A 25,063-nucleotide genomic window follows, 5' to 3' on the forward strand; every position below is an offset into this window, starting at 1 on the left:
TTAACTGTCATCAGCTCTGTGATTTTTTTTCCCCAGAAATAGAAGCCAAACATCCTGAGTAGCTCTGTCACACAGCAGTTTGATGACTTAGCAGTAATAAAGTTTCACTACAATTTTTTAAGCTCAGGGCTGGGCGTGAAATTTTTCTGAATAAGAACTTTGTTCAGCCACTATTATTAAACTAGCTTTTACTGCAAAGTTTATGTTTCTTAATGAATTCAACCTAACATTTCAAGGCAAATCAGAGCTTATATGCAAAGCTTATTCTGCTGCAAAGTCATTTCAATGACAACTAATACTTGAATCACAAGTAATGTGAAAATGCTTTACATATTTCACATGCTGTCCAAGTTTAAAATAAGAAGTGATATCTTCATTCTCACAAATATTTTCCACACATATGGATTCTGAGCACAAACTCCAGTTCCAACAGCATTTTTTAGATCATAATGCAAATGCAAAAGATGCAAATGCAGAAGAAATATACATATTTCAAAATTCACTTAACAGTACCACTGAGGAGCGTCCACCCAACCCTTGTGATTAGTCCGCAGTGTAACACTGTGCTGAAAGGCAGACACCCAAAGAATCTGATGAAATTCTGTAAATGACTTCCAAGCCACGAATATGCCCAATGGAATAATATGCTGATGGACAGATACCAGCATTAGACAATGCCTGTCAGGGTAAAAGAACATTTCCAAAGATGAAACACATACAATTTTTATTACAGATTGGCATTAACAGATAAGCATTTGCAATAGGCTGTTTACAACAAACTTCATTGAGATAGAACTCACATACCATGCAATTCACCCATATAAAGTGTACAATCTTTATATAAATCCACATACCATGCAATTCACCCATATAAAGCCTTGTAGTATATTCAGAGTTGTGGAATAATTAGCATGATTTTAGAACATTTTTATCATTCCAAAAAGAAACTCCACATCCATTAGCCGTCGGCCCACATTTCCTCCAGTTCTCTAAAGCCCTTGGAGATCGATAACCTACTTTGTTTCTACAGATGTGCTTATTCTGAAAATCACATATAAATGGAACCATACAATATGTGGTCCTTTGTTACTGGCTCCTTCACGCAGCATGTTTTCAAGGTTGACCCATGTTGTAGCATTTATTTATTCAGTGTTTTCTTCTTATTGACCATGTTTCATTATACAAATATGCCACATTTCACCTATCCATCCATCAGTTGATGAACACTGAGTTGTCTCCACTTTCTATTATGAATAATGCTGCTGTGAACATTCGTGTGTACACATAAATGTTTTCACTCTCTTGGGTATAAATTTAGGAGTGGAATTGCTAAGTCGCATGATTACACTATATTTAATCTTTGAAGTAAACTCCAGTCTGTGTTCCAAAGAGGCAGCACCATTTTATAATCCCACCATCAGTGTGTGAGGGTTCCAATTTTTCCACATCCTTGTCAACTCTTATTAATTTTTATTAAATATTATAATGAGCTTCATCATTGGAGGGTGTTTTCCAGGGAATTCTCTAAATTTGATCTTTGCTCAGAAGTAATTTCTTAATTTTAGCATATCCTGTTGTCTTGATGAGACTATCTCCAAAACCATCAAGCCCCGGATCCTTTTTGTTTAAGGGTCTTTCCTGTAGTTTTTTAATCTCTCCTCGTATTCTACTATAATCGAGAAGCCAGATGGCACCTTCAACAATCTGCCAGGAAATCTCTCTAGTGAGATCATATTAGGCACATGTTTTACTTTCAGTCTGCCACTACCTGAGTTCTTCCTTCCTCCAGTTTTCCAGTAACACTTACCTTACTTTTCTAAAAGTCCTCATCTACAGCCTTGTCAAAGACTATGATGCTTCTACAAGTAGTTTCTTCAAAGCACTTTAGGTTTTTACCAGCACATGCCTACTTAACACCCACTGCCAAGTTCCAAATCCACTCCCGTATTTTGGGTTTTCATTATGGCAACTCACCTCTAAGTAGCAAGTTCTGTATTAGTTATCTATTGCTGCATAATAAATTGCCCTAAAACCTACTGGTTAAAACACTTACTAACTCCGAGTTTCTGGGGGTTAAGAAGCCAGAAGTGAGTGGTTTAGCTAGGTCTTTCTGGCTCAGCGTCTCACATGAGGTTATGGGCAAGTAGCTGGCCGTGGCTGCAGTCTTATTTGAAGGCTCAGGTGAAGGATCTGCTTCTAAGCTCACTCACATGGTAGCTCAAAGGCCACAGTTTCTTGCTGGCTGTTGGCCATGAGCTTCAGTTACGTACTACATGGAACTCTCCATAGGCTAAGTGTCCTCACAATATGGCAACTGGCTTCCCAAAGGTCACGTAATTCAAGAGAGCGCATGCCTATGCAGAAGCCACAGTCTGTTCATAACCCAATCTTTTAAGTGGCATGGCCTCACTTCTATCATATTCTATCAGAAATGAGTCAAATTATTATTTTCCTGCTGAAACAATTGACATTTCCATCCATTTCTGGAATGGTCACACTTTCTGAAACATTTTTATAATATCTACTTTAAAGTCTTTCTCATAATTCCAACATGTGTCATCTTGGGGTTACTGTCTGTTGTTGAAAATTTCCTGATTCATGTATTTCATGTGATTCTGCATTGCATCTTGGACGTTTTGAATATTATGAGCCTCTGGGTATTTAATTCTTCTGGAAAATGTTGGGGTATTTTTTCCAGCAGTCAATTTAACTGGTTGGTCTTGGTCACCAGTTCCAATCCATCTCCTGTGGACTGTGGTTCTAATGTCAGTCCAGTTTTCTAAGTATTTTCAGTGCTATTTGGATCTGTCTTATATGCCCAATGTCAGATTTGAACAATTATCAGGTCAGACCTACACATATATAGAACTGTATGAGATCACTTTCTTGAGCTTTCTTATCATTCACCACCTTGATGCCTTCCAGATCTCAGGAGCCACTTCCTCTTCCTGGCCTTCAAGTTAGAAACCCAAGGGTTTAGGTTCTCCTCTCTGCTAATACACCTCATGGATACATCACCTCCAGGTCCAAGTAGCAGGAAGATAGTGAGGGAAGAAAAGCCATGGGGATTCTCCTAACCCTTTTTGGCCCACAGATCCTCTAACCAGAGTGAAGGGTTCCTAACTCTGAGGTGTAGATGCCTGCTCAGCCATCAAGGTCCTCACCACAAGAATGCCCAGGAGTGCCACAATGACCTTGTTTCAAATTATAGCGTGTTACCATTACTTCTGAGGGTTCCCAGACAGCTGCTCCATGCATTAGTTACATTTAGTATGAAAGATAAAGCGGGGCAGGCTCATTCCATTTAAAGTGGAGCCAGTACCACCCAAAGTTACTTTCTTTCCATTGATTACATCCCTGGAAGATAAACTCTCAAACAGGAACTTCCTAAGAATATAAATGGAGAATTCTGATTGAAAGATTAATATTCATTACTTTATCCAATCAATTTTTGCATTTTTATTAAAAATTTACACATATAGAAAATTTTTTTAAATGACCAATGAACATCTCTACATCCACCACAAAAAAACAGCTGACTAATTTTGTACATATTTATTTGAAAATATGCTGCAGACATCGAGACTTTTCAAACCTAAAAAAACTTCTGCATGCATCTCCTAAGAATTAGAACATTATCCTATATAACTCAATTATCACTTCTAGAAAAATCAAACATACCACATTTTCTAATACCCATTCCATCTTCGTATTTCCCCAAATATCCCCCCACATGTCATTTATAGCTTGTTTTTGTTGTTTATGAATCAGAAGCTACTAAAGGATCACACTTTCCATTTGGTTATGTCTCTTGTCTTAATTTAGAAGAGACCACTTTTTGTTTTATTACATTTGCTCTTTGAAAAGTTTCGACCAGTCGTTATGTACCAACTCCGGACTGTCTGTTTCCATACTGTGCCATCTAGCTTGTTCCTCTATTCCTTCTATTTCTTTAAACAGGAAGATAAGTCTAGATAAGAGATTTAATCAAATTTGGGGTAAACATTTTTGGCAGTACATCGAGGATGCTCACATATGCTTCATACTGAATCCCATCAGGAGCCACATAATGTTGGCTTATTCCAGAAGGAGTGAAATGCAGTTTGACAGCCAAATGTCACTGTAAAGGCAATTCTTTTGCAATAGGTATCTGTGATCTTCTGAAACTTTTTAAACCAAGTTCCTTAAAACTTTTTTCACCTAATGGGTTTTACCACACATTTTTGTCAGATTTAATTACATTAAGGGTTGTAAAATGGTAATTTTTTTCAAATCTATCATTCTGTGTACATTTAAAAGAAGACATACTTCAAATAATTTTATAAAGTTTTTTTCTCTATTTTCATCATTATGAACTTCTTTTCCTTCTTAGTATTATTAGCAGTATCAGTGATTATTCTTTTTTATTTTAAAGTTGTCCTATATTTGGCCAGTTGGCACCCATCCCCTTCTGACATTACCCCATTAGTCTTCAAATACTATCTTGCTTTTTATTTTCTTAATAAAAAAATTTTAGTCACACCACCCACTTCCCCTGCTCCAAACATGGAATCAGCTATTTCTCCAAGGAACCCTGGTTCCTTTTAGTGGGGAATGGCACTTAGAAACCAAACTTTGTATACTAAGCAAGCTCACCACTACTGGGTACAATGTTGAATATTGAGGTCTGTTTAAACACCTCATTTTCTTTGTAATGTATTTAAATACGTAAAACAATTACTTTCTGATAAGCTTTGTCAATTAAGAAATATACTATACTGAATGCTTGAGTTTAATTCTGTATCTTTCTCAGAAGATCTAGCTAATTGTATTAGAATCTTTTTTTTTTTTAATGATACCAACTGTTAATTGAATGAAAGTCAAATATAAAATTGAAGGAAAAAGGCCTGGAGGGGAATCAAACATTTAAAATGATGAAAAGAATGCTTAATAATAAATTCTTCATATATAACTTTACACAAAATAATTCCTAAAATATGTGTAATAAGAAGGCAACCTTATAGGTGAAGCCTCCAAAAACATACTATCTGTAGCTCGGCTAGCTTTAAGGATTTAAGTACAATTATAATAAAAGCAAGCACAATTAGGGACTCATAAGAACAAAGAATATAGTTGTGAGTCAATTATTAAGATTAAGGTGAGAGGAAACCCTTAAAGATAAAATAATAACTTTAAATTACTGCAACTATGTCTAACCAGGCTATAAAACAAACAGTTCTCTTGGAACCTCAGGTTGAAAATGAGCCTATAATTATCTCAAAACACCAGAACCGAATACCTAGATTCTAGTCTTGACTCTGTTCATTAAGTTCAAATTCTTCATTAGTACAATGAAAGGTTATAATTAAACGAAAATCTCCCCTGGCTCTAATGAGCTACCAGACACGTAGCCTGAGATTCTGCCAAATACACACCTTCTGCAACAGATAACAAAGTATGTGCGTGACAGTCTTTCAACTGCTTCAGTGACGGCACCGTCTACGGGACTGTAATACACTCTGTTCAGTCACATAAAACCACATCAAACTAAGAAATAACAGAAGAAAGTAAAAGACACGGAGTCCACCTTTGGGCAAAATTCTAAGAACTAAATTCTAAATTAATAAAACTACATTTTTTAATAATAAAGGACTTTTGAAAAAATGTTTCCCAAAGCTGCATGTGTATGTGTATCTACACACACACACACACACACACACACACGTGTATATATGTTTGTTTACACATATAAGTTGCTGGTGGGAGAGCTCATAAAAACAGCGTTATTATTTCCGCATAAAGAGTTAAATTTAAAGAACTTCCTTTTTATGTTTAGCTTCTCTTTATGAAAAGGAGCGCTTCCTATGTTGGCCCACTACTTTAAAAAAGGCCGTGCACTTATTCACATTATTAATAACTCAGTGACTGTTTTTAAAAGAAATTTCACATGGTCTTATGAGATAAATAATATGTATATTCAACTATTTTTCATGATTTTTTTAAAAGTTAGGCCTTTTACATTTTTTCTATGAATTAAAAAATTATTTATAGGATTTTAGAAACCTTAGAATTTGTGGTTCTTTCTTTTTCTTTTTTTTTTTAACCCTACCAAAACTGGCAAGCATGGCCATAAACCACAATATGGTTCTTTTAAAACTTAACAAGTCAGTGCTTTTCATAATTTCACTAATCAATTTTACCATTACTTAGTGGCAACTAAGATATTTCCTTCAGAAGTAAAAAAGACTTAAATCTATTAGGAGTTTGTACCCTACTTATTATTCTCCTTATTCCCCAATGAGAAGTCTTGGGTTATTTGAGATGAACTAAGCCTCATAGGCCTTATCTCCTCTAAGAAATCTCTGATACTGAGTAAGTGAGGAGCTGCAGATGGAAGGTTTCCCATATTCCTTCCATTTATAGAGTTTCTCTTTAGTGTGAACTTTTTTGTGTCTACAAAGGTTTGATCTGTAACTGTAGGCTTTCCCACATTCCATACACTTATAGAGTTTCTCTCCAGTATGGATCCTCTCATGTTCAGTTAAAAATGAATACTGGCTGAAGGCCTTTCCACACTGATTACACTGATACGGTTTCTCTCCGGTATGAATTCTCTGATGCCTATAAAGGTTAGATTTGCAACCAAAGGCTTTCCCACATTCCTCACATGTATAAAGTTTTTCCCCAGTATGAATCTTTCGATGTTCATTAAAGGACGAATACTGGTTGAAGGCTTTCTCACATTCATTGCATTGATAAGGTTTTTGTCCAGTGTGAATTCGCTCGTGTTCAATAAGGGTTGCAATCCGTGTGAAGGTTCTCCCACATTCCAGGCATTTATACAGTTGTTCTCCAGAATGAAATCTCTGATGTTCGGCTAGAGACGTAACCTGGCTATACCCTTTCCCACAATCGCTACATTTGTAGGGTTTCTCGCCTGTATGGATTCTTTGATGCCTGTGAAGTTTTGCTCTACAGTTGAAAGCCTTCTCACATTCACCACATTTATAGAGTTTCTCTCCAGTATGAATTCTCTGATGTACAGTGAGGGTCGAACACTGGCTAAAGGCTTTACCACATTCTCTGCAACGATACGGTTTCTCCCCAGTATGCACTCTCAGGTGTTTAATAAGGGTGGAACTGTTGCTAAATGCTTTCTCACATTCATTACACTTGTAAGGTTTCTCTCCAGTATGAATTCTCTGATGAGAAAGAAGGGATGATCTGTGGCTGAAGGCTTTTTCACACTCATTACATTTGTAGGGTTTCTCACCTGTATGAATTCTCCGGTGCTCAATAAGATGAAGATTCTGCTTGAAGCTCTTCCCACATTCATTACAGATGTGAGGTTTTCCTCCTGGGTGAATTTGGAAGCATTTCATGAAATCAATATTCTGTTTAAAATCTTTCCCAAATGTATAATACATATTGGTTATCCTTTCTACAGGAACACTCTGTTGTGTAACGAGAGCTGTGTTTATATATAAGTTTTTCTCCAATTCAAGACTTGTATGGCTTCCATCTTCACTGATGGTTTTCTCATGCGAGACTATCATTTGCCTAAGAGGTTTCTTTTCTTGCTCCTCTTCTATCCTGCTCTCAAATTCCACAGCTTCTTCAAAGTTAACGTCCCAGTGACCATACTTAATGAATTCTTTCTTCATCACTCCCTGCAATGTTTCTTCTATAAAGATATCCTGCCGATGAGGCAATGCTTCTGTTTCAGGCCAAGTCTTGAAACCTAAAATGCATCAGAAGAATTAATGCCTCCTCTGCTGGAAGAAACAAACTGATGTGTCAGTGGGACAATAAAACTGGTAACAGTATATATACAAGAAAAGTGATATAATCAGATCTCAAATGCTGACTTGAATCTTGGGAAGAACAGGATGGGATACAGGAAAGAGGGGCAAATAGGTTAAGGAGTGGCATGGGAGGATACACTGGACAAATTAACAATGAAAATGAAGAGATTCCACCCAGGGTGTAGTAAAGTTAGACACAGAAGAACAGGCTGAGTAGAAGATATGAGGATACAGAAAAATGTCAGATGGTAAGCCCAAGTTGAATACCATGGGATACTCCATTCTATCATCATTTTCCACTGGGCATACACCAGGCAATGAAGCAGACAGCTTGTCTACTGCCTCCTTCTTACTCACATGTCCCTTTCATTATATTTTCTCCCCATGCTCTCTCTGAAACTCTATACCCAATAATTTTTTAAATATTTATATCACAGTCTGCAAAGGGGGAAACAGTCTGTTAAAAAAGAGGACAGGCTGGGTGCGGTGGCTCACACCTGTAATCCCAGCACTTTGGGAGGCTGAAGCAGGCAGATCACTTGAGCGCAGGAGTTTGCAACCAGCCTGGACAACATGGCAAAATCCCATCTCTACAAAAAATACAAAATATTAGCTAGGCATGGTGGCACATACCTGTGGTCCCAGCTACTCAGGAGGCTGAGGTAGAAGGATCACTTGAGCCTGGGAGGCAGAGAGTGCAGTGAACTGTGATCACACCACTGCACTCCAGCCTGGGTGACAGAGACTCATCTCAAAAAAAAAAAAAAAAAAAGGAGTCGGGGGACATTCAGGTTTTGAAAATTACAACAGCCCTGCAGCATGACTGTGATGATTATATGTGATTTAAGTTTAGGATGCTCATTATAGAAAAGAGGAAAATATGGAGTGAATCACCCATGTGCAACAATCTAATCCCTGGTGATTGGAAGAATACCATTTGTTTCATATTACCTTTTTTTTTTTTTTTTTTGCAGTGGAGCCTTGCTCTGTAGCCAGGCTAAAGTGCAATGGTGTGATCTCAGTTCACTGCAACCTCTACCTCACTGGTTCAAGTGATTCTCCTGCCTCATCCTCCCAAGTAGCTGGGACTACAGGCATGCACCACCATACTCAGCTAATTCTTGTATTTTTAGTAGAGATGGTGTTTCACCATGTTGGCCAGGATGATCTCAATCTCCTGACCCCGTGATCCGCCCACCTCAGCCTCCCAAAGTGCTGGGATTATAGGCATGAGCCATTGCACCCGACCTATATTACCTTTCTTTTTATTTTCCCCTTTTTATTTTATCACAAACAGAGACATATTCATTTCATCTAATAAGCTGCAACCAAAAAACTGCACTCTCTTTGTAGGAATCTCTTGAGAATAATGAAAATCTGCAGGAGATTTGAAGTCAATGTGTCTTAAAGTCCTGACATATGCCCAAGCCCCAAGCTCAGCTTTGATTCTCAGTGAACTATTCTCTGTTAAAACCTGATTTCCTTTCATCAATCCGTGATAGAAAACAGGTTAACATTAGATAATTACAATTAGGTAATTGTGTGTACTTTAACCTATACAACACAAATAAAATACAACTAACCCTGATCATTCAGTATGGCTCCGTATTTCCAAGATTTTCCCAAGAACTGCCTCTTTGTGACCTGCTCATCTATATAGACTCTCTTGTGCCCATTTCCCAGCCTCTCACTTACCTAGACAGATATCAGAAGGGACTTCTCCTTCCACCATGCAGGGATCTTGTCCTTGTTGCAACTGATGAATCACCTTTGGCATTGAAAATGGAATCCCTGCTCATGAGGAAGGAAACAAAGTCTGAACAAATAGCATGAAGAGCAATCCAAGAACTCACTGACCACTCACTCTGAACTTACACAGCAAAGAAAGCCCTGAGAGGCAGAGAAGGCAGCACAAGCAGTTCTCAGGGGTACGGGAGCTGCCAGTGGGTGAGGAGGGTCTCAGTTCAGAATCATTATAGGGCCCTGGCAATGAATGCCTCTAAGATGGGGGGTTCCTAAGTGTTTCTCAGAATCTAAAGTGGGATCTAGTCATTGGCCTACTCCAAGGAGGAGACTTTGATTGGTGGTGGAATGTGAGGGACAGCAGAGGAAGGAGAAACAAATAGCAATAAGGGCATCACAACAAAAATGTACAGTTTCAACTCTACAGCAATTCAATCTTTCCCAGGGGCTCAATATGGTAAAAAAAAAAAAAAAAAAAAAAATTACAGGCTCGGAATCCCAAAGATAGACCTGTGAGGTGTTCCTATAACAGATTCTTCATTATAGGCAGTAATTCTTACCCAGTGAGACCAGAGTGCTGTAGTTCTCCAACATCACCTCCCGGTACAAGGCTCTCTGGGCAGAGTCCAGGTGCAACCACTCATCCTGGCTGAAGAACACAGCCACATCCCTGAATGTCATGGACTCCTGTAATGGCAAACCCATTCCTGTTCATCCAGGACCATCTTCTTCAATGGAAGACGCAGTAAGAAAGTGACAGTGGGATGTACAGCAAGCAATTCAGAAAATCTCAGGATTCTAAGTATTTCACATCAACCATTTATGTAATTTTTGGAACCACCCATTAACTATTTAAATAAGTATTTATTAAGTACTCATTGGGAACAATGACACATGCCACATGCAGTGGGAGTAGGGGAAATAAGGCAAAGTCCCTGCCAACAAGGAATTTAAATACCAGCCTGGGATCTTTCTCAAGAGAAGGCAATGTGATGACAGAAGCAAAGATTGGAGTGCTATGCTTGGAAGATGGATGAAGGAACCACAAGCCAAGGGCTACAGGGAAACACTGGAAGGTGAAAAGGGCAAGGAAACAGATTTTCCCCTGAGAGCCTCTAGAAGGAACCAGCCCTGTTGACAGCCTGACCCCAAGCCAGGAAAACTGATTTCAGACTTCTAACTTCCAGAACTGTAAAAGAATAAATTTACATTGTTTTAAGATGCTGAGTTTGTGGTAATTTGTTACAGCAGCAGCAAGAAAGAAATACAAGGTGAACAACTCAAGACAACCTACATATCTATCAATAAGGAAATGGATAAGCAGATTACAGTACGCGTATTCCACTAAACCTTATGCAGCCTTTAATAGAATTAGGTAGATCTGTGTGACATTGGAATGTGACCTTGACATATTGTTGATTCATATGAAAAAGCCAGCCACAAAATGATCTATATTTGTTGAAAATTCTACATCTGTATATACATATGTATGATGCATACAAAACTCTGGAAGAATACAAGCTGTCACCCTCATTATTCTTTGATATTTGTGGAGAGGGGCAGAAAAGCAATCTTTCACTTATTACTTTATACCCTACCATCAGGCTTGCAGTGTTTTACAGTTAGGGAGATTGTCTGTATGTATGTGCGTGTCTTCCTTTGCTTTGAATTTTCTTAAATTCCTTTTTAACTTATATGTTGACTTTTTAGTTAGACCTCTTTGCATTTTTAGTGGTTACTCTAATAATTATAATAGTTTTGGTTACTCATCATCTATTTAGAGCTAATATATCATTTCACATTGAATACAAGAACCCTGCAAGTATCACCACCACCCTTCTTTATGCTACAGTTGTTACAAAGATTTTTCCCAGTTCATACAGTTGACAGTACTTAAGCAAATTTTGCTGAGCATATTCATGTTAAGATTTACATTTAAAGGCAAAGGATACAGCACAGCAAGAGAAAGAGAGTCCAGGGAGGCACTGGAAAGCCAAGAGATACTCCATGTGCAGTCTCCCTTTATTTGCACAGACCACATTACATCTCTGGATCTGTGTGAAGAATCTTGGTGTGGGAGAGCTCAAAGGAGGAACTCTTAGCAGGGGTCTTCTATGTAATCAAGCAAGCCCTGTCAAATCATTTAGGCCAGTTGCAAGCCATCAGTAAGGAAGCTTAAGGGAGAAGCCAGTGGCATTGGGATCTTAACAATACACAAGCCAGGCAGGGTGCAGTGGCTCACACTTATAATCCCAGCACTTTGGGAGGCGGAGGCAGGGGGATCACCTGAGGTAAAGAGTTCGAGACCTGCCTGGCCACCACAGTGAAACCCCATCTCTACTTAAAAAAAAAAAAAAAAAAAAAAAGGTACAAAAATTAGCTGGGTGTTGTGGTGGGTACCTGTAATCCCAGCTACTCGGGAGGCTGAAGCAGGAGAATTGCTTGAACCCGGAAGGCAGAGGTTGCAGTGAGCCAAGATCACACCACTGCACTCCAGCCTAGGTGACAGTGGGATACTCAGTCTCAAAAAACAAACAAACAAACAAACAAACAACAATAACAACAAAAACCCACACAAGCTGATAGCCAGGTTCAGTGGCTCACACCTATAACCCTAGCACTTTGGGAACCCAAGCTGGGTGGACTGCCTGAGCTCAGGAGTTCAAGACCAGCCTTGGCAACATGGTGAAACCCCATCTCTACTAAAAATACAAGATTAGCCAGGCGTGGTTGCATGCGCCTGTAGTCCCAGCTACTCAGGAGGCTGAGGCATGAGAATTGTTTGTACCCAGGGAAGCTGCAGTGAGCCAATATCACACCAGTTCACTCCAGCCTGGGCAACAGAGGGAGACTCTGTCTCAAAAAACAAACAACAACAACAAAAAAAAAAAAAATCCAAGAATCCCCAGAGATAAAAATAGAGCTTTTCCAGAGAAAAAGAGAGAGCTTTCCCAGTCCAGATATGTATGTATGTATGATGCACACAAAACTTTTATGTTATGTTTACATCACCAGATGTAAATAAATTCTATCTTCACAGTTATTTGCACTATAGCTACCTACGTTGTAAACCCTCTGCTATAATACAATAGTATTATTTTGCTTTAAGCAGCTGCATTTTAAATAAATCGAGAGGGAAAAAATTATTTTATATTTATCCAGATAGCTACCATTTCTAATGCTCTTCATTCTTCCTAAAATCAGAGTTCCCATCTGGTATATTTTTCCCTTAACTTGTGTAACTTCCTTTAGCATATCCTGTAGTGCAGGCCTGCTGGCAATGAATTAGCTTAATTTTATTTTACTTGAAAATGCCGTTATTTCATCTTCATTCCTGAAGAGTATTTTCATTGGATGTAGAATTCCGGGTTGAATTTTTTTTCTCTTTCAGCATGTAAAATATCATTCTATTGCTTCCTGGTCTTCATTGTTTCTGATGAGAAGCCATTGGTCATTCAAAGATTGATTCTCTGCATGTAATATGATTTTTTTTCTGCCTGTTTTCAAATCTTTGGTTTTTGTGATTTCTCTGACTTTTCCCAATATGGTAGAGACCAGTTAGCTACATGTGGCTACTGAATACGTGTAATGTGGCTTTTCTGAATTGAAATATGTTATCTGTATAAAATACATACCAGATGATTTACTTAAAAGTATATACACACACACACAACATATACATACATACGCAAACATATATGAAAGTTATCTCAATAACAATTTTATATTGATTACCTGTGGAAACAATATTTGGAAATACTGGGCCAAATAAAACACATTATTAAAGTTAATTTATTTGCTTCTGTTTAGTTTTTTAATGTGGCTGGTGGAAAATGTGGCTTGCATTCTTGGTTCACACTGTATTTCTACTGCATGCCACTGGTCAATGGTGTGCACAGCTATGACTTCCTTTGTATTTGTCCTGCTTGAGAGTCGTCAAATGTTATAATTGTAAATTTATGTTTTTTACCAAATTTGAGAAACTTTAGGCCATTATTTCCTTTTAATATATTTTGCCCCAGTCTCTGTCCCCTCTCCTTCTAGAACTCTAATTTCATGTATATTAGACCTTTTAATATCATTCAGTTGGTAACTGAGGCTCTTTTTTCTCTGTTTTTCAGATAGGGTAATTTCTATCAATCTATCTTCAAGTGTCACTGACCTCTCCTTATGTTCATTTCCAAAAATTAAGCCTATACGGTGATTTTTTTATTTTACAATTTCAGGTATTTTATTTTTCAGTTCTAAAATTTCATAGTCTAGAATTACTTTTCTTCACAGTCTCTATTTCTCTGCTTGCATTTTGTATTGTTTCATTCTTTACATGTATACTTTCCACTAAGCCCTTGAGCACAGTTATAATAGCCATTTTAAAATCTTTATCTGTGAATCCCAACATCTGGGTCATCTGAGTCATGGTCTCTATTTATTGGTCTTGAATTTCGGTTGCACTTTCCCAGTTCTACATATGCCTACCTCATCCTGGAAGTCGTATAGTATACAATGTAGAAACTCTGGATTTTGTTAGGTTCCTTTGAAGAGTACTGATTTTTTTAAGCAGGTAGTCAATTTAGTGGGACTTAAATTCCAAACTCGGACACCCACCTCTCTAGTGGGCAGCATTGAATATCTCTGTTCAATTCTTATTTGGGCTACTTTGAGTCTGTCCTGTGCATGTATGGTTCAGGGGTCAACTAGAGATTTAGGCAGAGGTTGTGCACACAACTTGGGGCTCCCCTTCTCTGCCTCTCTCCTTTCCAAAATTCCTCCTCTCACGTTCCAATTGCTAAGTTTGCCTCAAACTCTATCTTGTGATTCTTCAGACCAGTAAGACTGCAGGTTTGTGACCAAGTTTTGATCATTCTGTTGGTGCTGACTGTGGCCTACTCCCAGGCAAAAAGCTGTAAAAACCGGAAAGTTTAGCTGGTGACAATTCCTTCTTTCAAATATACACAGGTGTCCAGTATCTGTCTGCTTCTGATTTCTCTCTAGTACCTTCAGGTTTCTTATATTTTACCCAGAGTGTAGTAGTAATCCACAGATGAATTAGTCTGTAAGGAGCTATTTCTCTATTACCAGAGGCTGGAAGCACATGTATTTTCTTGAAAATATATTTTAAAAACTCAGTGAGCCTAGCAAAGCTCAATAAATATTAAGAAATAATAAAATGACAGACTCCTAGAACTACAGACCTCACAGACATCTCATCAATCATCTCATCCAGTTGTTCTCATGGGTGTGTGGTATCTGCCCTACCTCCCCAGAGTGAGTAGAAATGTGTGAGGGTGTTTCATTTCTCACAGTGACTCAGGGGGTCCTGCTGGCATTTAAAAAGTGAGATCAAGGCTGCTAATCATCTGGAAATGGACAAGAAAGTACTGCATAATGAAAGATAGCTCCACTCAAAATGCTTATCATCTTCTCGCTTACAAACATTCGTTGTCTAAGCTGTATTTTAAAAATGCAAGATGAGAATCTAGGTTGTGGCAGGTGGCTTTATAAGAAGTTTATAAGAAATGTGGTTTCTTAGGTTTCTAGCAATAAACTGACTTTGGCTCATTTACACAAGGGACCAGGTAGCTCCAGGAAAACTGATAATCACAGAACTAGGCTTGGAAAATGAACAGAAACTAGGGCAGCAACATTCTGGACCACAGCCAGGATCACACTAGGCAACCAGACTTGTGAGAATACTGTTGTCATGGAAAAGGAGATGGTACAGCCTCACCAGCACGGGAGAGCCACTGCTTTTGCTCTGCTGCTTCTCCTTCCTCCACAAACTCAATGTTACTGATGTTGCCACAAATTACCAGAGTACATGCTACATCAGAGGTCCCCAACCTTTTTGGCACCAGGGACAGTTTTCGTGGAAGACAATTTTTTCCACAGACAGCAGGATTGGGGGAATGGTCTCGGGATGAAACTATTCCATCTCAGATCACCAGGCATTCGATTCTCATAAGTAGCGCACAAACTAGGTCCCTCACATGCACAGTTCACAATAAGATTCACGCTCCTATTGAATCTAATGCTGCTGTCGATCTCACAGGAGGCGGAGCTCAGGTGGTAATGCTCGCTCACCTGCTGTTCACTTCCTGCTGTGCAGCCAGGTTCCTAATAGGCCAGGGGCTGGTATCAGTCTGCAGCCCTCTCCTCGTATCTCTAGCTCCTGACTGAAGTAGGTCAAGCTTGGGTCACAAGCCTATACTTTATCTATAATTAAAGCTAGGAAAGTAAGTATACCTCAATATATACATAAGTATCTGGTGATTTTTTTTTTTTTTTTTTTTTTTTTTGAGACAGAGTCTCACTCTGTTCCCTAGGCTGAAGTGCAGTGACACAATCTCAGTTCACTGCAACCTCTGCCTTCTCAGTTCAAGTGATTCTCCTGCCTCAGTCTCCTGAGTAGCTGAGATTATAGGTGCATGCCACCATACCCTGCTAATTTTTGTATTTTTTTGTAAACATATTCTGATTGGCAATTGGTTGAAAGAGTTATCATCGGTAGAAAGGAATGTCTGGGTCATGACAAGGGGTCGTGGAGACCTAGGTTTTGTCAGGCAGATGAAGTCTCAAAGTAGCAGGCTTTAGAGAGAATAATAGGTAAAATGTTTCTTATCAGACTTGAGGTTTGTATTGATATTAATGGTGGAGGGGTATAATGAGGCATGTCCAACCCCTACTTCCTGTCACAGCCTGAACCAGTCTTTCAGGTGAAATTTCAAGGGCCCTGGCCAAGGAGGAAGTCCATTTGGATGGTTGCAGGGGGTCTTCTAATTTTATTTTCAGCTTACACCCCTATACCTCAGAATGTAACAGTATTTGGAAACAAGATCCTTAAAGAGGTAATTAAGTTAAAACGAGGTCTTTAGGTTGGGCCCTAATCTAACAGGGCATGTGCTTATAAGTAGAGGAGATCAGGACACAGACATGGTCATGCACTGGAGAGAACACGTGGCAGGAAGCAGCAAGAAGGCGGCCATCTACCAGCCAAGGAAGCCTCAGGAGAAGCCAGACTTGCCCACACCTTCATCTTGGACTTCTGGCCACCAGAACTGCAAGAAAACACATTTCCATTGTTGAAGCCATCTCGTCTCTAGTATTCTGTTATGGTGCCTTGGCACGCTAATACGGCTCCCTGTTGCTGTAAGCAGGGTGCTCACAGCAAACCCGTCTTCTGTCTACTGCTAATCCCATTCCCCTAGGCCTTAGAACACTTCCAGCGAAAAAAAAAAAAAAAGCATTCTTTTTCTTTAAAAATTTCATTTGTTTTTTAAGAATAAATGCAAATTAAACACAAACACTTCAGGAAAAATGTTTAAACTGAAAACAAAACAAGGTAAATCAGACTAAATTACTCAAGACAACTTTTGTTCCATTTTTAGAAATATATTCCAGAATGTATATCCAATTACACATACATGTGTTCTTTTGACTATTTCTAAAACAACATGAAAACAGACACATGAAAAAGAATAGAAAGAATACAAAAGAACATGCAGTGCAAAGTTACGTAACCCCCCCAGCTCCAATCGGCAGTCTCATTCCACAGGTAACCAGCAGTACTTTATACATGTATCCTTTTTTAATGGAAAAATTCTCAATCCTGCTTTACTCGCATTTAATGGATCTTTATCACATCCACATATGAATTTTTTTTTTTTAAGAGACAGGGTCTCACTCTGTCACCTAGGCTGGAGTGCAGTAGTGAAATAAATCATAGCTCACTACAGCCTTGAACTCCTGGGCTCAAGTGATCTTCCACCTCAGCCTCCCAAACAGCTGGGACTAAAGATGTGTACCACTACACCCAGATAATTCTCTTTGTTTTTCTGTAGAGCCAGGGTCTTGCTATGTTGCCCAGGCTGGTCTTAAACTACTGGCCTTAAGCGATTCTTCCTTCCTTCCTTCTTTCTTTCTTTCTTTTTTTTTCTTTTTTTTTTTTCTGAGATGGAGTCTTGCTCCATCGCCCAGGCTGGAGTGCACTGGCATGAATTTGGCTCATTGCAACCTCTGCCTCCTGGGTTTAAGCAATTCTCCTGCCTCAGCCTCCCAAGTACCTGGGACTACAGGTGCATACCACCATGCCCGGCTAATTTTTTAAAAATATTTTTAGTAGAGACAGGATTTCACCGTGTTAGCCAGGATGGTCTCAATCTCCTGACCTTGTGATCCGCCTGCCTTGGCCTCCCAAAATGCTGGGATTATAGGCATGAGCCACAGCGCCCAGCCAAACCTCATTCTTTTTGATTACTGAATGATATATTCCACTGTATAAATACCATTTACTATTTTCACCATTTTCCTTATTTAGTAGTTTTTTTTTAATTTTTTTTATTGCATTTTAGGTTTTGGGGTATATGTGAAGAACATGCAAGATCGTTGTATAGGTGCATACGTGGCAGTGTGATTTGCTGCCTTCCTCCCCTTCACCTATATCTGGCATTTCTCCCCATGCTATCTCTCCCCAACTACCCACCCCCCGCTGTCCCTCCCCTAGTTGCCCCAACAGACCCCAGTGTATAGTGCTCCCCTCCCTGTGTCCATGTGTTCTCATTATTCAACACCCGCCTATGAGTGAGAACATGTGGTGTTTGATTTTCTGTTCTTGTGTCAGTTTGCTGAGGATGATGGTTTCCAGCTTCATCCATGTCCCCACAAAGGACGCGAACTCATCGTTTTTGATGACTGCGTAATATTCCATGGTGTATATGTGCCACATTTCCCCTGTCCAGTCTATCATCGATGGGCATTTGGGTTGGTTCCAGGTCTTTGTTATTGAAAACTGTGCTGCAATGAACATTTGTGTGCATGTGTCCTTATAGTAGAACGATTTATAATCCTTTGGATATATACCCAGTAATGGGATTGCTGGGTCAAATGGCATTTCTATTTCTAGGTCCTTGAGGAATCGCCACACTGTCTTCCACAATGGTTGAACTAATTTACACTCCCACCAACAGTGTAAAAGTGTTCCTATTTCTCCACATCCTCTCCAGCATCTGTTGTCTCCAGATTTTTTAATGATCGCCATTCTAACTGGCGTGAGGTGGTATCTCAATGTAGTTTTGATTTGCATTTCTCTAATGACCAGTGATGATGAGCATTTTTTCATATGTTTGTTGGCCTCATGTATGTCTTCTTTTGTAAAGTATCTGTTCATATCCTTCACCCACTTTTGAATAGGCTTGTTTGTTTTTTTTCTTGTAAATCTGTTTTAGTTCTTTGTAAATTCTGGATATCAGCCCTTTGTCAGATGGGTAAGCTGCAAAAATTTTTTCCCATTCTGTTGGTTGCCGATTCACTCTAATGACTGTTTCTTTTGCCGTGCAGAAGCTGTGGAGTTTGATTAGGTCCCATTTGTCTATTTTGGCTTTTGTTGCCAATGCTTTTGGTGTTTTGGTCACAGAGTCCTTGCCTACGCCTATGTCCCGAATGGTTTTGCCTTTATTTAGTATTATTTAGATGGTTTCTGTTTTTTGCTGTCACAATGCACAATGACCAATCTCATATAGATATCTCTGGGTACACTTACGTTTATAAGATAAACTGCTAGACACTGAAGTATTGGATCAAAGTCTATGCATTTTTTTAAATTATGTTTTATTTTTTGAGATGGAGTATTGCTCTGTCACCCAGGCTGGAGTGCAGTGGCATGATCTCAGCTTACTGCAACCTCCATCTCCCGGGTTCAAGTGATTCTCCTGCCTCAACCTCCTAAGTAGCTGGGATTACAGGTGCATGCCACCATAGCCAGCTAATTTTTGTATTTTTAGTAGAAATGAAGTTTCACCATGTTGGCCAGGCTGGTCTCAAACTCCAGATCTCAGGGTAATCTGCTTGCCTTGGCCTCCCAAAGTGCTGGGATTACAGGCTATGCATATTTTTAATTCTGACAGATGTGGAAGATTATACTTTCCCAAGATGACTACACCAATTTCTCTCCCATCTCACATGCTCTTTGTATAATGTGACACTGACATATCTCCCACCACGAAGTGAGTTCTGTGTTTCCTTCCTTTGAAGCTATCCAGTGGAATTCAGTGGAAATGATGCATGTAACTTCCAAGAAAAGGTAGTAAAATAATACACCTTTCACCTGGCTCACTGGATGCTCATTTTTGGAGCCTAGTCACCATGTTGTAAGCCCAAGACACATGGAGAGATTATGGGTAGATGTTTCATCCGACAGCCCTATCTATGATCTCAGCAATGAGCCAAGAGCAAGCATCGACTACCGGACATGTGAACAACTGAGGCTTCCAGTGATTCTAGCCCCCAGTCTCAGATCTTCAGCTGAGACACCAGACTTTGTATGGTAAGCTGTTTCTCCTGCACGGTCTGCATTCCTAACCCAGGGAAACTGTGAGAAATGACAAATGATTACTGTTGTTTCAGAGTCCTAATTTTCTTACTATATAGCATGTATATACTTCCATGTTAAAAACACAATTCTACTTGATCGTTTAAAATTACAATGTAATTGGAATGCCATAAGGAGAAGAGAGACTAGAGCAGAGTGAATACCCAAAGTAATAATGGCTGAGAGTTTTCCAAAATTAGTAGCAGACATCAAACCTCAAATCCAGAAAGGTCAGAGAAGGCTAAGCAGGATAACTACCAAAATATCTACACTAGGCATATCATATTAAAACTGCAGAACACCAAAATCCAAGAGAAAATCTTGAAAGAAGACGGGGAAAAATCTTACCTTACACAAGGATAAGAATTACGGTGGATTTTCTCATTAGCAACATGTAAACAAGAAGAGAGTGAAACAAAATATTTAAAGTGTTGAGGGAAAAAACATCACCAATGTAGAATTCAATATCCAGAGACATTATCCTTCAAAAAGGATGAGAAATAAAGCTTTCTCAGACAAACAAAAACCGAGGGAACTCATTACCAGCAGTCCTGCCTTGCAAGTAATAATACAAGAAGTTCTTCATGGGGAAGGAAAGTAACATAAGTCAGAAACTTGAATCTACATAAAGACAGGAGGGAAGACTGCGAAGGAACAAATGATGATAAAATAACATCTTTTGTTTTTCTTACTCTTGATTTAAAAGATAACTGTTTGCTTAAATTTCTAATAGTAACAGTGTATTGGGTGATGCTAGCATATGGATGAGTGAAATGAATGGCAGCAATGCCATAAGGAAGTGGGGGAGGAAGGGAATATTCTGCTATAAGACACCTGCACTGACCATAATGCAGTATAATGTTATTCGAAGGTGGACTTCCATTAGTTGTAAATTTATATTGAAAACTACAGGATAACCACTAAAAAAAAAGTTTTTTAAAGCATAATTGACATGTAGAGATAGCAGACAGGCCCATGGTTGCCACACGAATATAAATAAATGTTTGAATAAACAAATAAATGGAGGCATGCTGGGAAAAGAACAGACGCACGACCTGCTTATCTGGCACAGGACGGGAGTGCATCGAAGACCATGCTCTGTGCTCAAAGCAAGGAAGACCTCTCTGAAGCACCAGAATGTGGCCACACTTGCTGGCTCTAGCTGCAGCCTTTTCCCTATCTGTTTACTGATTGTATCTAAAGTGGAACATGCTACACCTTCAAAGGAAATGCCAAACTGCCACAGGTATAGATCGTCTGCTTGATGCTTTGCTTCTTTTTCACCCCCACATCCCTGAGCACAGGCTTCTTTCTTTAAACACTCAATAAGTAGTGTGGGTCTCCAGTGCTCGGGGCCTTCCTACCCTCCTGCTTGTGTCGGCCCCCTGGGAGCCTATCTTTATGCGCTCTCACTCCTGTCTCTTAATTTCTTTGTCTCCGCCGACCTTCATTACTTCCTAGGTTGTGTCTGGGCTGGTCCCCGACAGAGAGAAGCCACAATCCTCCACACAGATTTCCAAATAACGTATGTCAATGCTTCGCCTCTAGGAGTGGTGCCTATCTTGCCACGTCGTAAGTGTGGACTACACATAGTGTCTTTTTTCCAAGGAATACAGTGTGGGAAGGCAGAAGAAAAAGTAACTGTATAGTGGAGAAACTTGACAGTCAGGTGATGAAGGTGAACAGCAGCAGAGATAAGTCATGTTATTAGTATGCAATCGTAGTGTGATGCATGTGACTGACACTTCATCTCTGTGACCTTCCTCCCCAAACCCAAACCCCAGTCTAATAATGGGGTATAAAATAAAAAACATCAAACAAATCACAATGGAGGGGCATTCTACAGAATACCTAACCAGGGCCGGGTGTGATGGCTCACGCCTGTAATCCCAGCACTTTGGGAAACCAAGGCAGGTGGATCACTTGAAGCCAGGAGCTCGAGACCAGCCTGGCCAACATAGTGAAACTCATCTCTATCAAAAATACAAAAATTAGCAGGATGTGGTGGCACATCTGTAATCACAGCTACTCTGAGGCCGAGGTAGGAGAATTGCTTGAACCCAGGAGGCGGAGTTTGCAGTGAACTGATATCGCATCACTGCACTCCAGCCTGGGCAACAGAGTAAAACTCCATTGGAAAAAAAACACAAAACACCTAACCAGTACTCCTCAAAACTATTGTGATCATGACATACAAGGAAAGTCTGAGAAAGCACCAAACCACAGGAGCCTAAGACGACATGAAACCGAACATAATGTGGAATCCTGGGTGGGGTCCCGGCACAGAAAAAGGAGAGCAGGTTAAAAACTAAAGAAGTGTGAATAAAGTATAGACTTCAGTTAATAATAATATATCAATGGTGGCTCGTTAATTGTAACAAATCTACCATGCAAACGTAGGATATGAGTAACAGGGGAAGCTGCATAAAAGGTATGCTAATTGCGTAATGATTCTTTCATCTAAAATTGTTACCAAAAAATTAAGATTATTCTTTTTAAAACTACTGACAATATCAAAAAAGTACTTATTTACTGCAGAAAAATATGTAATTAACAAATTATGACTATTAAGCAATCAATATCAAATTCCATGTGCCTTTTCCCCAGACAATAAATTATTTATTACATGGAAATATGTAACATGGCAAAGAACCAATTTTCTTCTAAAAAATATGCTTGTTTGCTGTTTTCCTAACAGATAGACAGAAAATTGTCACTTAGCACCCTTAATGAGGGCGGAATGTGATATTGGATATTACCATTGCACTGACTTAAATGGGGTAATGAGACCTGGGATTGGAACACTCTGGGTCCCCAGGAAACTTAAAGGGGTTAGATATTGGCCAGGTGCAGTTGCTCGCACCTGTAATCCCAGCACTTTGGGAAGCCAAGGCGGGAGGATCGCAGGAGCCCAAGCATTCCTTCGAGCCTGCAGTGAGCCAGTATCTCACCACTGCCCTCCAGCCTGGGCGACAAAGCAAAGCTCTGTCTCTGAAAAAAGCAACAACAACAAAAACCCACAAAAGGGTTAGATATCGAATTAGCTATCCCCCTTCCAACACAAAACAAAACTGGCTCTCAGGTGCAAACAAACCTAACTCTGCCCTTGGCTAAAATGCAGTAAATCTCTCCAGCTTGTGGGTGTGGGAGAGCTCAGAGAGTGAAGGACACTACTTTGGGCAGGGGATAGCCCAGGTAATAGCTGGATATTCCTGTGCACTGAATTTTGCTGGTCTTTACGTCTTGGTTTCCTGAAACATCCATCTGCTTAATTAAAGAATCAGCCTAGCCCAGTGAGGCAAAGCACACCAAATCTGGCAGGTCCTGAAATAATGCTGCTGCTGCTGTTACTGATACTGATCCATAGCAACAGCTGGGATTTATGGAAGTCTTCGCATGTACCATGCACTGCTCTCAGTACTTTAAATGTACTTTTTCAGAGCATGATGCTAACAGTATAGACTGTCTTGTTGGGATCAAAAGCCAGCTGTGTGACCTTGATCAAGTGACTTGCTTCTCTGTGCGTCAGCTTCCTCATCTGTAAAATTCAGATAGTAACAGTCCTCTTGTAAGGATTAAATGACTTACTATATAAAAGGAATAGATATTTTTATACATAGTAATACATAGACCCGGCACAGAGTAAATATGCTGTTTGGGTTTTTTATTTATTTTTTTTTTGAGACAAGGTCTCACACTCTGTTGCCCAGGTTGGAGCACAGTGGCACAATCATATCATAGCTCACTGCAGCCTCGAATTCCTGGGCTCAAGTGATCCTCCTACCTCAGCCTTCTTAGTATCTGCGACTACAGGTGCTGTCTCACCCAGCTATTTTATTTTTAATTGTTTGTGGAGACAAGCCGGCACTATGCTGCTTAGGTTGGTCTCAAACTTCTGGGCTCAGGCAATCCTTCTGGCCTCCCGAAGTGCTGGGATTACAGGGGTGAGCCGCTGTGCCCAGCTACTACTGCTATTAATGCTCACATCAATTCAATGAGGGATGTATCTTATTAACCCCATTGAAATTGAGGAAATGGGTACAGAGAGATAAAATAACTTGCTCAGGGCCACATCCCCAGTTCCAGAGTCCACATTTCTAGCCTACAGGCTACCACTACTTTTTGGAAAAGCAGTCAATGAAGAACAGGCTTTGGGGTATGGCAGAAAAGAAAATGCACAGAAGGGAGGGGACCAGGAAAAGGAGCTAGTGTTGATGGAAAGATGGGACTTCCATGAGGGAATGACAGACGGAAATGCCGGGAAAAAGGTCAGGCCTGAGGACAGATTTGGGGAAGGTATTTAGAAAGCTGAGGGTTAAAGTAATGAAAACGCATCTCAAATGGAGAAAGATCAACAAAAAAGAGCCCAGGTAAGGAGGCTAAACTAGCAGAGAAAAAAGAAAAGAATCAGAGAAGGAAATAGAGGCATCAATTAGACAGCTGAGAGGGACACTGGGCAGCTTAACATCCTGGCTGCGCTAGAAGGAAAAGGCCCAGGCCTGCGTCCTCCCCAGCGCTGGGCCTCAAGGCCCAAGCCACACTGAACTTCTTCTGGAATGCCCTTAGTTTTCTCTAACCACCAATATCAGTCTTGGCATCCAGTATCAACTCAGGATGCCCCACTTCTGGGCTATTTCCCCTGAACATTTAATCACGTTTCCTAAGATCAATACCACGAACTCCCCAAAGGTGAAAATGACAGCTTTCCTCTTTCTACCCCCCGGGTGCTGCACAGTATCCTGTACACAGGAGTCAGTAATGCTTGTGGAGGGTGTCTTCTGGGCCTTCCCATCTTTGCCCCCAGTGTGACTATATCCTCTGTGAAGTCAAAGACTGCTTCATACCCCATTCTCCCCACCAAGCACGTACTGCAGCAGGAAGTATATGTTCAGAGCCGCCTCCAATATTGATCGCAAAGTCAGTAGGGTGAATTAAGAGTCGTCTGGGGATAGAAGAGGCGCATTCCTCAGCAGCCCCATGCTAAGCCCGACGCTGGGAAAAACTTTTGAGGTTCCAGATTCTTTATTGTTTTAGTTGGACAGAAAAGTACCTGGACAAAGTCTGGAAACATGCCTGCCATCTCTGAATCCAGAAGCCAACTGATGAGAAAGACAAACTTCATCACTCTCACCTGAGCGGGCAGCAGATCCACAGCCATCCCTTCCTCCTCAGT

The 25,063-nt window shown here is 40.0% G+C and overlaps 1 protein-coding gene across 1 annotated transcript; it reads right to left on the reverse strand.

The window, feature by feature from the left end:
* Window positions 1-707: 707 nt before the first annotated feature.
* Window positions 708-25,063, reverse strand: ZNF354C (zinc finger protein 354C). Its single transcript, XM_012451517.3, has 4 exons — window positions 25,022-25,063; window positions 10,088-10,214; window positions 9,480-9,575; window positions 708-7,720 (listed from the first exon to the last, which is right to left on the reverse strand). Exons 1-4 carry the CDS (start codon window positions 25,046-25,048, stop codon window positions 6,306-6,308), a joined length of 1,665 nt encoding a protein of 554 aa, XP_012306940.3. The 5' UTR covers window positions 25,049-25,063; the 3' UTR covers window positions 708-6,305.

The sequence above is a fragment of the Aotus nancymaae genome, unplaced genomic scaffold (genome assembly GCF_030222135.1).
Source record: "Aotus nancymaae isolate 86718 unplaced genomic scaffold, 86718_ANA_hifiasm-v0.15.2.pri h1tg000015l_1, whole genome shotgun sequence".
Taxonomy (NCBI): domain Eukaryota; kingdom Metazoa; phylum Chordata; class Mammalia; order Primates; family Aotidae; genus Aotus; species Aotus nancymaae.